The sequence below is a fragment of the Mobula hypostoma genome, chromosome 7 (genome assembly GCF_963921235.1).
Source record: "Mobula hypostoma chromosome 7, sMobHyp1.1, whole genome shotgun sequence".
NCBI classification, from domain to species: domain Eukaryota; kingdom Metazoa; phylum Chordata; class Chondrichthyes; order Myliobatiformes; family Myliobatidae; genus Mobula; species Mobula hypostoma.
The window spans coordinates 187990881-188003692 of record NC_086103.1 but is presented as its reverse complement, the minus strand read 5'-3'; the positions used below and the strand labels follow the sequence as shown (position 1 = coordinate 188003692).

The 12812-nt window shown below is 41.9% G+C and overlaps 1 protein-coding gene across 2 annotated transcripts in view; it reads right to left on the bottom strand.

Annotated features, from left to right (window-relative positions):
- The window catches only part of LOC134349853 (F-box/WD repeat-containing protein 7-like), a 239931-nt gene that overhangs the window by 43654 nt on the left and 183465 nt on the right, over positions 1-12812 (bottom strand). For both annotated transcript variants that reach the window (XM_063054804.1, XM_063054805.1), the window contains 3 exons: positions 4207-4342; positions 3239-3373; positions 871-994 (listed from right to left, as the gene is read on the bottom strand). In XM_063054804.1, coding sequence (XP_062910874.1) covers positions 871-994; positions 3239-3373; positions 4207-4342 — 395 coding nt within the window. The remainder of the gene's footprint in view (positions 1-870; positions 995-3238; positions 3374-4206; positions 4343-12812) is intronic.

Below are 12812 nucleotides of genomic sequence, written 5' to 3'. Positions count from 1 at the left end.
AACTTGATATCATTTCCACCACGGTGATCATTAGCAACCAAATCCTATCAATGATGCATCTCTAATTAAGTCATAGAGCACTACAACACAGAAACAGGCCCTTTGGCCCATCCAGTCTATGCTAAACTGCTATTCTGCTTAGTCCATGTTGATTCAGGAGCCAGATGGTTGTAAGGTAATAACTGTTCCTGAACCTGCTGGTGTGGACCTTAAGCCTTTGTATCTCCTGTCTAACGGTAATAGCGACAAGTGAGCATGGCCTGGATGGTGGGGGTCTTTGACAACGAATGCTGCTTTCTGGGGCAGGGGGGAGAAGAGACTTTGCTCTTGACAGATCTGATCACCAGCCAGCAAACCCCATACCACGTGCCTCAGAGTCAAAGCCTCTGGGGTGGCTGGTCTGGAGATCAGACACCCGATGTCTGCCGGGGCCAAGGACTGGAGAACTGGAGGTGTCTGCCTGTGTGTACAAGTGGGTGGGGAAGGGACTGGTTTTGCTGTTGTCAATGCTGCTGCTTGTGTTGTTCTGATGAAAATGGTTGGCAAACAGCACCAGAATGTGCACCAACACTTGCGGGCTGCCCACAGCACATCCTTGGGTGTGTTGGTTGTTCATGTAAATGATGCATTTCACTATATGTTTTGATGCAAGTCAGTCTAAAACGTAAGGGAAAAGCGCTGAATTCTCTAATCAGGTATCTGCTGCCCTCCAATCTGTATTTTGGCAGAGCACAGCAAATCCATAGACTGGCAGAACCAGATATATACAGACTGACACCACTCAAGTGTTACTCCAGTGATAAGATTCAGACAAATTCTGACGGACACTTTGAGCAAACAGGATGCCAGCTCCTTTCCCCCCACACTCACCTTCCTCTCTGCACTTTTCTCTCCAGAGCAGATTATCCTCAGCCAGGATGCGCCAATACCGACAAGTCTGTGCTGCCCGCAGCAGGTCCCTTGGCTCCAGAAATGACAGGACATACAGTGCTAACTGGAAACAAGAAATACAGACACTCTGAAATACAACCAACTGGGGGAAATCAAGGTAGAATGGGTCAACCATTTCAACAAAACTAATCCAGAAATTAAAGATGTAGAATCCTTGTGGATAGAGTTAAGAAATTGCAAGGCTAAAAATACCCTGAAGGGACTTATATACAGGGCTTCAAAAAGTAGTCAGGATGTGAGCTACAGATTACGATGAGAGACAGAAAAGGCATGTGAAAAAGCCAATGTTGTGATAGGCATGGGAGATTTCAATGTACAGGTACATTGCTGGACCCCAAGAGAGCGGTGGTATGCCTAGAAAACAGCTTTTTTGACCAGCTGGTGGTTGAGCCCACCGGGGGGGAAGGAATTTCAGGATTGGGTGCTGCGTAATAAGACCATAAGGTATAGAAGCAAAAGTAGGCCATTCAGCCCATTGCATCTGCTCCGCCATTCAACCACGGGCTGATACAATTCTTCCAGTCATCCCCACTCCCCTGCCTTCTCCCCATACCCTTTGATGCCCTGGCTAATTAAGAACCTATCCATCTCTGCTTTAAATGCACCCAATGACTTGGCCTCCACAGCCGTTCGTGGTAACAAATTCCACAGATTTACCACCCTCTGACTAAAGTAATTTCTCCGCATCTCAGTTCTAAATAGACGTCCTTCAATCCTGAAGTCATGCCCTCCTGTCCTAGACTCCCCTACCACGGAAAATAACCTTGCCATATCTAATCTGTTCAGATGGAATGTTTCTATGAGAACCCCCCCATTCTCCTGAACTCCAGGGAATACAGCCCAAGAGCTGCCAGACGTTCCTCATACGGTAACCCTTTCATTCCTGGAATCATTCTCAGGAATCTTCTCTGAACCCTCTCCAATGTCAGTATATCCTTTTGAAGAAGAAGAAGAAGACAGCACACAATACTCCAAGTGTGGCCTCACAAGTGCCTTACAGAGCCTCAACATCACATCCCTGCTCTTATATTCTATACCTTTAGAAACGAATGCCAACATTGCATTCACCACCGACTCAACCTGGAGGTTAACCTTTAGGGTATCCTGCACAAGGACTTCCAAGTCCCTTTGCATCTCTGCATTTTGAATTCTCTCCCCATCTAAATAATAGTCTGCCCATTTATTTCTTCCACCAAAGCGCATGACCATACATTTTCCAACATTGTATTTCTTTTGCCATTTCTTTGCCTATTCCCCTAAACTATCTAAGTCTCTCTGCAGGCTCTTTGCTTCCTTAACACTACCCACTCCTCTACCTATCTTTGTATCATCGGCAAATTCAGCCACAAATCCATTAATCCCATAGTCCAAATCCAGAAGGTGGAATAAGTATTACTGCAGAATCCAGGCTGTATCAATGCCCAAGGACAATTCAGACACTTTCAGACTGTGGGCAATATCGTCTAGAACATTACTAATTAGCTACACTTGTCATGTGTACATCAAAACATACAGTGAACAACCAATACAATCCAGAACTGCTGTGGGCAGCCCCTAAGTGTCACCAGCTTCCAGCGCCAACATAGTCTGCTCACAACTTACGAACCCTGCTGATATGAAAATGAAATCAAATCCTTAGATTTGACAAGCGGTAACAAAGGACCTCAAGATGTGGAATCATCGTGGGTAGAGTTATGAAACTGAAAGGGTAAAAAGACCCTGATGGGAGTTTTATGCAGGCTTCCGAACAGTAACCAGGATGTGCTCAACAAATTACAACGCAAGATAGAAAAGGTACGTATTAAGGGCAATATTATGATAGTGAGGGGGGATTTCAATATGCAGTAGATTGGGAAAATCAAGTTGGTGTTTGATCCCAAGACAGGGAATTTGTAGAATGCCTACAAGATGGCATTTAAGAGCACCTCGTAGTTGAGCCCACTACGGGAAAGGCAATCCTGGACTGGGTGTTGTGTAATGAATCGGATTTGATTAGGGTCACCAATTACAGAGTAATAAAAGAGAGTACAGAGAGTACACACCAGTGCAGAAGCTGTGGAATAGCTGACATTTGAAACACTAAACCCCAGGATCAGTTTGAAAATAGTGAAGCAGGTAATGGAAATGAGCTTCAGGCACAATTTTTACAGAGAAAGAACTGGTTAGGGAGTAACCCCATTCCCCACTGAGTTAAACTGTACCCATTTTCTTTATACTTGCATAACCAATCAAAATGTCACAGCCAGACCAGACTGCACATGAGCACTCTACACGTCCATACACATACCTCCTTAGGCAGGAGGGAGATGAAGTCCCGCTGGAACTGGGGTTCAATGACCTGCATCATGTACTTGATCTGAGAAGTCTCACAGCGATCAATAAGTTCATCCAGCGCCAGAAGCTTCTCAGGGCCACTCCATTTCTGTGAACAGCAATAGCAGGTGAGAATCTTCCTACCTTCATTACAAGGGTGGTTACAAAACGGCACTGGGGCGGGGGTTGTGGGTGGTGGTCACAAACGGCACGGGGTGGGGGGGAGCTGGTCAGAAATGACATGGGGTGGTTACACATGACACTGACACTTCAGATACATCTAAATAACCATGACAATACACAATACATTCCCATTCACAAGTGCATTCAAATGAAGTCCAAGAAGGGCAAGGTACCAGCTCTGAGAAAGGTTATAGAAACATAGAAAATCGGTGCAGGAGTAGGCCATTCGGCCCTTCGAGCCTGCACCGCCATTTATTATGATCATGGCTGATCATCCAACTCAGAACCCCGCCTTCCCTCCATACCCCCTGACCCCTGTAGCCACAAGGGCCATATCTAACTTCCTTTTAAACATAGCTAATGAACTGGCCTCAACAGTTTGCTGTGGCAGAGAATTCCACAGATTCACCACTCTCTGTGTGAAGAAGTTTTTCCTAATCTCGGTCCTAAAAGGCTTCCCCTCTATCCTCAAACTGTGACCCCTCGTTCTGGACCTCCCCAACATCGGGAACAATCTTCCCGCATCTAGCCTGTCCAATCCCTTTAGGATCTTATACGTTTCAATCAGATCCCCCCTCAATCTTCTAAATTCCAATGAGTACATGTCAGCTTCTTCCCTTGTTTTCCTTATTAATTTCTCATTTAACTGCTTGTACATGAGGAATCAATTCTTTGTACAATGGGAGATCACCACTGCTGCTCTCATCCAATTCCATAATAGCATCCAAACTGTTTAGAACGTCTACCTGAAGCACTCACCTGGAACATGCCAAGCCACTCCTGAAGATCTGTCGGAGGTGTTACAGATGTAATACGCCGCCGATGTTGACCTGGGATATTGCCATTCCTTATATCTCCAAACGTTGTGGCAGTATTTATGCACGGTGAGAGGGAACTATATTTAAAAAAAATAAGTATTTTAAGGAGAGATACTATTCATAAAGTCTTGTTGTATGCTGATGATTTGCTGCTATTTATTTCTGATGTTGAGACTTCATTACCCCATGTGCTTTCTTTACTCTCCTGTTTTAGCCAGTTTTCAGGTTATAAATTAAACTTACATAAAAGTGAACTTTTCCCTTTGAACAATTTGATACCAATAAATTCTAACCTTCCTTTCAAAATTGTAAGAAACCAATTTACTTATTTAGGTGTAACAGTTACTAAAAAATTATAAGTGTCTATTTAAAGAAAATTTTCTTACTTTATTGAATCATGTAAAAAGAATACTATTAAATTGGTCGCCTCTTTCATTATCATTAATTGGTCGAATTAACTCTATCAAAATGAATATATTACCTAAATTTATATGTCTTTTTCAGGCATTGCTGGTTTTCGTTCCTAAATCCCTTTTTTGATTCTCTTGACTCTATAATATCTTCTTATATATGGAAGAATAAGTGTTATAGATCAAATAAAATTCATCTTCAGAAAGATGAAAAGAATGGAGGATTAGCCTTACCAGACTTTAGATTTTATTATTGGGCAGTTAATATAAGAAACCTTACATTTTGGTTATATTATATAAATCGGGAGGATTGCCCAATGTGGGTTTTTTTAGAAGCTAATTCTGTTAATAAATTCTCTATTATTTCTCTTCTTGGATCTTCACTTCCTTTGTCTTTGGGTAAATTAACTGATAATCTGGTAATTAAACACACTATGAGGATTTGGATACAACTCCCAAACTATTTTGGCTTACTGAGATTTTCTCTTTCAAGTCCCATTTTTTCTAATTTTTTTTTAAACCCTCTATCATTGATGTGGCTTTTAAAGTATGGGATAGATTAGGTATTAAATGCTTTCAGGACTTGCTTCTGGAGAGAAGTCGCTTTTCGTTTCAACTAAATATAGTTTACCCAAAACTCATCTTTTTCAATATCTACAAATAAGAGATTTTTTACGGTCTCAAATAAGTACATTTCCTAGAAGTCCTGATAAGAATAAACTAGATGTAATCTTTAATCTGAAACCTTTTTATAATGGATCTATATCTAATATTTATAATATGCTGTTGGGAATGAGAAGAGTTCCTTTAGATAAAATTAAAAATCTTTGGGAACAAGATTTACAGACTTCAATTTCTGAGGAAACTTGGAATCAAAGTTTTAAATTGGTCAACACTTCATCGTTATGTGCCCTTCACTCTCTCCTTCAATTTAAAGTGGGCCATAGGGCCCATATGACTAAGGATAAGTTGTCTCGTTTTTATTTAGATATATCTCCGTATTGTAATAAATGCATTAATGGAAAAGCTTCACTCATTCATATGTTTTGGACATGTCCAAGTCTTGGAAAATATTGGAAAGAAGTATTTCAAACCTTTTCAATACTTTTTAAAGTAAATTTCAAGCCTAATCCTTTGACTGCTTTATTTGGTATTGGAGGAAAGGATATTATTCTGGAGTCATCTGATTTGCACATTTTGGCTTTTATGTCTCTCATGGCCAGAAGGACGCTTTTGCTTAAATGGAAAAATGTGGCCCCTCTTATTCACGCCCAATGGTTACCTGATGTGATGTGATGTTTAAATTCAGAGAAGATTCGATGTTCAATCTTTGAATCTAATCAAAACTTTCAAACATTGTGGGGACACTTTCTGAATTATTTTCAAAACCTTTGATTTGCTGTTAAAGCACAGATGATGACTAACAGTCTTTTTTCTTTTTTTTATTAATCATCTTCAGTCTTGGTAGTGGGTTAGTTTTTTTTAAATATAAAAAATTATTATTTTTCAATGTTACGAACTAATTGATTTTTTACGAATATAAGGTAAGGAGTCTTTATATGCGATTTAGTTTAATGTATTGACATATATATTTTTTCCTGTACTCTGTATTCTTATATATAAATTAATTAAAATATTGGGAAAAAAAGGTAAAAGGGTGCAACGAATCACAAGAAATCCAGGAAATACTGTGTGGTCACCATTTATGGTGAGGGAAATGGATCAAGACCATTTTTATTTAACTAGTATCAAAACTGCTTTTGGTCATCTCAACTTAGTCAAGACTATTCCAGAAATGTAACCTCAAGTTTCCAGCTGCTTGTCACTCTTACATGGTTTCAATTTAATCTGCCGTAAGCTCCGAGAACAACATGTCTTTGGACCAGGCACATGACAACCTTCTGCATTTACATTGCTATGCTAAATATTTCCTGTAGAAATATCTTTGTTTCGTTTCCTTGGCCCTTACACTATCCTTCATTTCATCTCACACTGAGGATCACTCATGTTCTTACCCTTTCTTAACAGTTTAAAGCTTTCTCTCAACCCCACACCCCAACTCTGATGAGATGACCAACCGGAAACATTAACTCCAATTCCATCAAATTCTTCCCAGTCCATTGAATATAGTTTGCATTTTTGCAATTTAGTTTCAGATCTCCAGCATCTACAAAATTCATAATTTGTAAGGCACTTGGCAGAGTTCCTCATGGTAGATTGATCCAGAACATGAAGATGGGATCAGTGGTGAGTTGATTGATTAGGTTAAGTACTGAAAGACCAAGATAGAGTAGATGTGGACAGCCTCAGAACTTCGGGATTTCCATTTCCATTTAGAACAAATCTGAAGAGGAATTTCTTTAGTTAGAGGGTGGTGAATCTGTGGAATTCCTGGATGGCTGTGAAGGTCAAGTCATTAGATACCTTTAAGGCAGAGGTTGATAGATTCTTGACTAAAAGGAGTGTCAGATTTTACAAGGCAGCAGAATCAGAATCAGGTTTAATATCGCAGACATATGGCATGAAATTTGTTAACTTTACAGCAGGAGTACAATTAAATAAATGAATAAATAAATATAGAGAAATATAATCACAAACAAGAGAAAATCTGCAGATAATGGAAATCCAAGCAACAGACACAAAATGCTGGAGGACTTAAATTACAGTAGATATATATATGTCTATTAAATAGTCAAGTTAAATAGTGCACAAAACATCAGAAATAAAAAAGTAGTGAGGTAGTGTTCATGAGTTCAATGTCTATTTAGAAATTGGATGGCAGAGGGGAAGAAGCTGTTCCTGAATAACTGAGTGTGCACTTTCAAGCTCCTGAACCTCCTTCCTGATGGTAAAAAATGAGAAGAGGAAGTCATTAATGATGGGTGCCACCTTCCCAAGGCACTGCTAGTAGCCATGATAGAGCTGACTAATTTTACAGGTTACTGCAACTTATTTTGATCTTGTGCAGTAGCTCTTCTCCCAGTCTGAATGCTCCCCATAGTACATCGGTGACGCTAACTTAAAAAGAGAGCTTCGCAGGTGTTTGGCCATTGCAGATGTCCTATCAGTGGTGGGAGCAGAGCACTGCAAACTAAATAAAAGTACACGAGGGACAAGCGGAGCGACCATTGTCGGCAGTAGGCCAGTGATGAGAGAAGAAGCGTCAAGCTTTGGCTCAAAGGAAGCTTCAGCTTGGAAGAAGAGTAGGCTCTGGGTAGGTTTCTTTTAAGATTTTTGTTTTGTTTTTCTCTTACTGTAGCTGGTATAGTAAATGGCAGTTGTGTGTTCTTCATGCCGGATGTTGGAGAACTGGGAGACCCAGAGTCTCCTTGGTAACTATATCTGCATGAAGTACATCCGGCTGCAGCTCCTTGAAGACCGTGTTAGGGATCTGGAGCAGCAGCTGGATGACTTTCGGCTTGTACAGGAGAGTGAGGAGATAATTGATCAGAGTTACAGTAGCTGGGTGACCTTCAGGAGGAATGGAAATGTGAATAGGCAGTTAGAGCAGAGCATACCTGTGGCCATTTCCCTCAAAAACAAGTATACCGCCTTGGATACTTTTGTGGGGAATGACCTCCCAGGGGAATGCCACAGCGACCGAGTTGTAGGAACCGAGCATGGGTCCGTGGTGCAGAAGGGAAAGAGAGAATAGAAGGGAGATGTAGTGATAGGGGACTCTATAGCCAGGGGATCAAACAGGAGATTCTGTGGACGTGAATGGGACACCCAGATGGTATGTTGCCCCCCAGCTACCAGGGTCAGGGATGTCTCAGATCGCATTCACAGCACTTTCGACAGGGAGGGAGAGCAGCCAGATGTCTTGGTACATATTGGTACCAATGACATAGGAAGGAAAAGCAACGAGATCCTAAAAAAAGATTTTAGAGAGCTCTGTAGAAAGCTGAGAAGCAGGACCTCCAGGGTAGTAATTTCCGGACTGCTGCCTGCGTCACGAGCAAGTGACAGGATGATTTGGCAGATAAATGCGTGGCTGAGAAGCTGGTGCAGAGGGTAGGGCTTCAGATTCTTGGATCATTGGGATCTCTTCTGGGGGAGGTATGACCTGCTCAAAAGTTACGGGTGGCATCTAAATCCCAGGGGGACCAATATTGTCACAGGCGGGTTTGCTAGAGCTGTTGGGGAGGGTTTAAATTAATTTGGCGGGGGGTTGGGGGTGGGTGGGAACCGGAGTGATGGGACTCAGGATAGGACGGATAGTAAAGATAGTGTGCGGTCCAGACCATATGGAAGGGTAGGCAGGTGATGGGACATAGTCGCAGCCAGTATCAGTACATTAGGGATGCAGAATCAAAAAGGGTAGCAAACACAGTACGCAAGGTGTTGTATCTCAATGTAAGGAGTATAAGAAATAAAGTGGATTATCTTGTTGCACAATTACAGATTGCCAGATATGATGTTGTGGTCATCACTGAATCGTGGCTGAAGGACGGTTATACTTAGGAGCTGTATGTCCAAGGTTACACGTTATATTCAACGGATAGGAAGCTAGGCAGAGGAGAAGGTGTGGCTCTAATGGCAAAGAATGGCATCAAAGATGTGACATAGGATTGGAAGGAGTTGAATCCTTGTGGGTTGAGTTAAGAAATTGCAAGGGTAAAAGGACGTTGATGGTAGTTATATACAGGCCTCCCAACTGTGGCTGGGAGGTGGACCACAAATTACAACAGGAAATAGAAAAGGTGTGTCAAAAGAACAATGTTATGGCAGTCATGGGAGATTTTAACATGCAGGTCGGGATCTCAAGAGAGTGAGTTTGTTGAATGCCTAAGAGATGGCTTTTTACAGCAGTTTGTCGTTGAGCCTACTAGGAGATCAGCTATACTGGATTGGGTGTTTTGTAATGAACCGGAGGCAATTAGGGAGCTTAACGTAAAAGAACCCTTAGGAACCAGTGATGACAATATGATTGAGTTCAACTTGAAATTTCTCAGGGAGAAAGTAAAGTCTGACGTAGCAGTGTTTCAGTGGAGTAAGGAAAATTACAGTGGAATGAGAGAGGAGTTGGCTAAAGTAAATTCGGAAGAGCTGCTGGCAGGAATCCCAGCAGAGCAGCAATGGTGTGCGTTTCTGGGAAAAATGAGGAAGGTGCAGAACATGTACAGTGGCATACAAAAGTTTGGGCACCCCTGGTCAAAATTTCTGTTATTGTGAATAGTTAAGTGAGTAGATGATGAACTGATCTCCAAAAGTCATTAAGTTAAAGATGAAACATTCTTTTCAATATTTTAAGCAAGATTAGCGTATTATTTTTGTTTGGTACAATTTTACAGTGAGAAAAATGAAAGGAACACCATGCAAAAGTTTGGGCACCCCAAGAGATTTGAGCTCTCAGATAACTTTTGCCAAGGTCTCAGACCTTAATTAGCTTGTTAGGGCTATGGCTTGTTCACAGTCATCGTTAGGAAAGGCCAGGTAATGCAAATTTCAAAGCTTTATAAATACCCTGACTCCTCAAACCTTGTCCCAGCCATCAGCAGCCATGGGCTCCTCTCAGCAGTTGCCTAGCACTCTGAAAATTAAAATAAATGATGCCCACAAAGCAGGAGAAGGCTATAAGAAGATAGCAAAGCGTTTTCAGGTAGCCGTTTGCTCAGTTCATAATGTAATTAAGAAATGGCAGTTAACAGGAACGATGGAGGTCAAGTTGAGGTTTGGAAGACCAAGGAAACTTTCCGAGAGAACTGCTCGTAGGATTGCTGGAACGGCAAATCAAAACCCGTTTGACTGCAAAAGACCTTCAGGAAGATTTAGCAGACTCTGGAGTGGTGATGCACTGTTCTACTGTGCAGTGACACCTGCACAAATATGACCTTCATGGAAGAGTCATCAGAAGAAAACCTTTCCTGCATCCTCACCACAAAATTCAGCGTCAGAAGTTTGCAAAGGAACATCTAAACAAGCCTGATGCATTTTGGAAACAAGTCCTGTGGACTGATGAAGTTAAAATAGAACTTTTTGGCCGCAATGAACAAAGGTATGTTTGGAGTGTGACGAGAATACACATAGATAAGATGTTAGCCGTCCTGTGTGATCAGCAGTTGGTCTGCCACCTGTCTTCAAGAGAGAGATAAGGAACACAATGAAACAGCATCTGGAGATGTGTAATGAAGGGACGGGAGAGAGAGAGCTGTCTGGAGCGGCTCCCCCTTTGAACCCTGAACTGTTTGAAGTGATGGACAGGCGATACCCCAGCAGGGGGATAAAAAGGGACAGGTTCGCTAAGGCAGGACACACACGACACCCGGGGTAACGAGACCCTGGAAGCGGTGCACCTCTCACGAGTCGGTGGGAAGTACCGGACAACGCACAGGGTGGAAAGGTACGATCAGCGGGAACCCGGTGTGTGTCCGCCCTTGCTTGGGTGCCGGGTTCACTGCGGAGGATCGACCGCACCTGGAGGAGGGGTCACAGTCAGTGACCTCAGGTGACATCACCAAGGACCTGCCCAAAAGCTGCTTGTGAGCAATTATCGCCGGTCTGAGTGGAAGCCGTGTCTGAATGATCAGTCGTTCCCGTTCTCTCTCTCTCTCCCCCCCCACGTTGTCCATCGCCATGGCAACGATTATTGCGAACTGAACTAAATTGGACTGAACTTTTGTGTCACTTTGAAATTTGATCATTTACCCCTAGACAACGATAGAGCTTGATTGATGCTGTTATCTTAATTCTGTGCACATGTGTGTTTATCATTGCTGAACTGTTGCATTTATTATCCTTTCGATTACTGTGTTGCTTGTTTCTTTAATAAAACTTTCTTAGTTCTAGTAATCCAGACTCCAACTGAGTGATCCATTTCTGCTGGTTTGGCAACCCAGTTACGGGGTACGTAACAGGAGAAAAAAGGGTGCGGAATTTCATGAAAAGAACACCTCTCCAACTGTTAAGCACGGGGGTGGATCGATCATGCTTTGGACTTGTGTTGCAGCCAGTGACACAGGGAACATTTCACTGGTAGAGGGAAGAATGAATTCAATTAAATACCAGCAAATTCTGGAAGCAAACATCACACCGCCTGTGAAAAAGATGAAGATGAAAAACGGATAGTTTCTACAACAGGATAATGATCCTAAACACAGCTCAAAATCCACAATGGACTACCTCAAGAGACGCAAGCTGAAGGTTTTGCCATGGCCCTCACAGTCCCCCGACCTAAATATCATCGAAAATCTGTGGATAGAACTCAAAAGAGCAGTGCATGCAAGATGGCCCAAAAATCTCACAGAACTAGAAGCCTTTTGCAAGGAAGAATGGGCGAAAATCCCCCAAACAAGAATTGAAAGACTCTTAGCTGGCTAAAAAAAGCGTTTACAAGCTGTGATACTTGCCAAAGGGGGTGTTACTAAGTACTGACCATGCAGGGTGCCCAAATCTTTGTTTCAGGCCCTTTTTTTTTGTTATTTTGAAACTTTAGAAGATGGAAATGAAAAAGCAATCTTGCTTAAAATATTAAAGAAATGTGTCATCTTTAACTTTATGCCTTTTGGAAATCAGGTCATCCTTTACCGGCTTAGCTATTCACAGTAACAGAAATTTTGACCGGGGTGCCCAAACTTTTGCATGCCGCTGTACATTCGAAAAGTGAAGGAATACTCAAATGGTAAAATAGAACCACCGGTATGGTACAAAAATGGCACAACAGTACAAGGAAAGTCAAAGCTAATGTAAAAACAAAAGAGAGGCATTGAACAAAGCAAAAATTAGTGGGAGGATACAGGATCGGGAACTTTTTAAAAACCTACAGATAGCAACTAAAAAAATCATTAGAAGGGAAAAGATGAAATATGAAAGCAAGCTAACAAATAATATCAAAGTGGATAGTCAAAGCTTTTTCAAGTATGCAAACAAGATAAGAGAGGATATAGGATTGCTAGAAAATGAGGCAGGAGAAATAATAATGGGGGACAAGGAGATAGCTAATGAACTAAATGAGTATTTTGCATCAGACCTCACTGTGGCAGATACTAGCAGTGTGCCAGATGTTGTAGTGTGTGAAGGAAGAGAAGTGGGTGCAGTTACTATTATAAGGGAGAAGGTGCTCAAAAAGCTGAAATACCTAGGAGTACATAAGTCACATAGACCAGATGAACTGCATCCTAGGGCTCTGAAAGAGGTA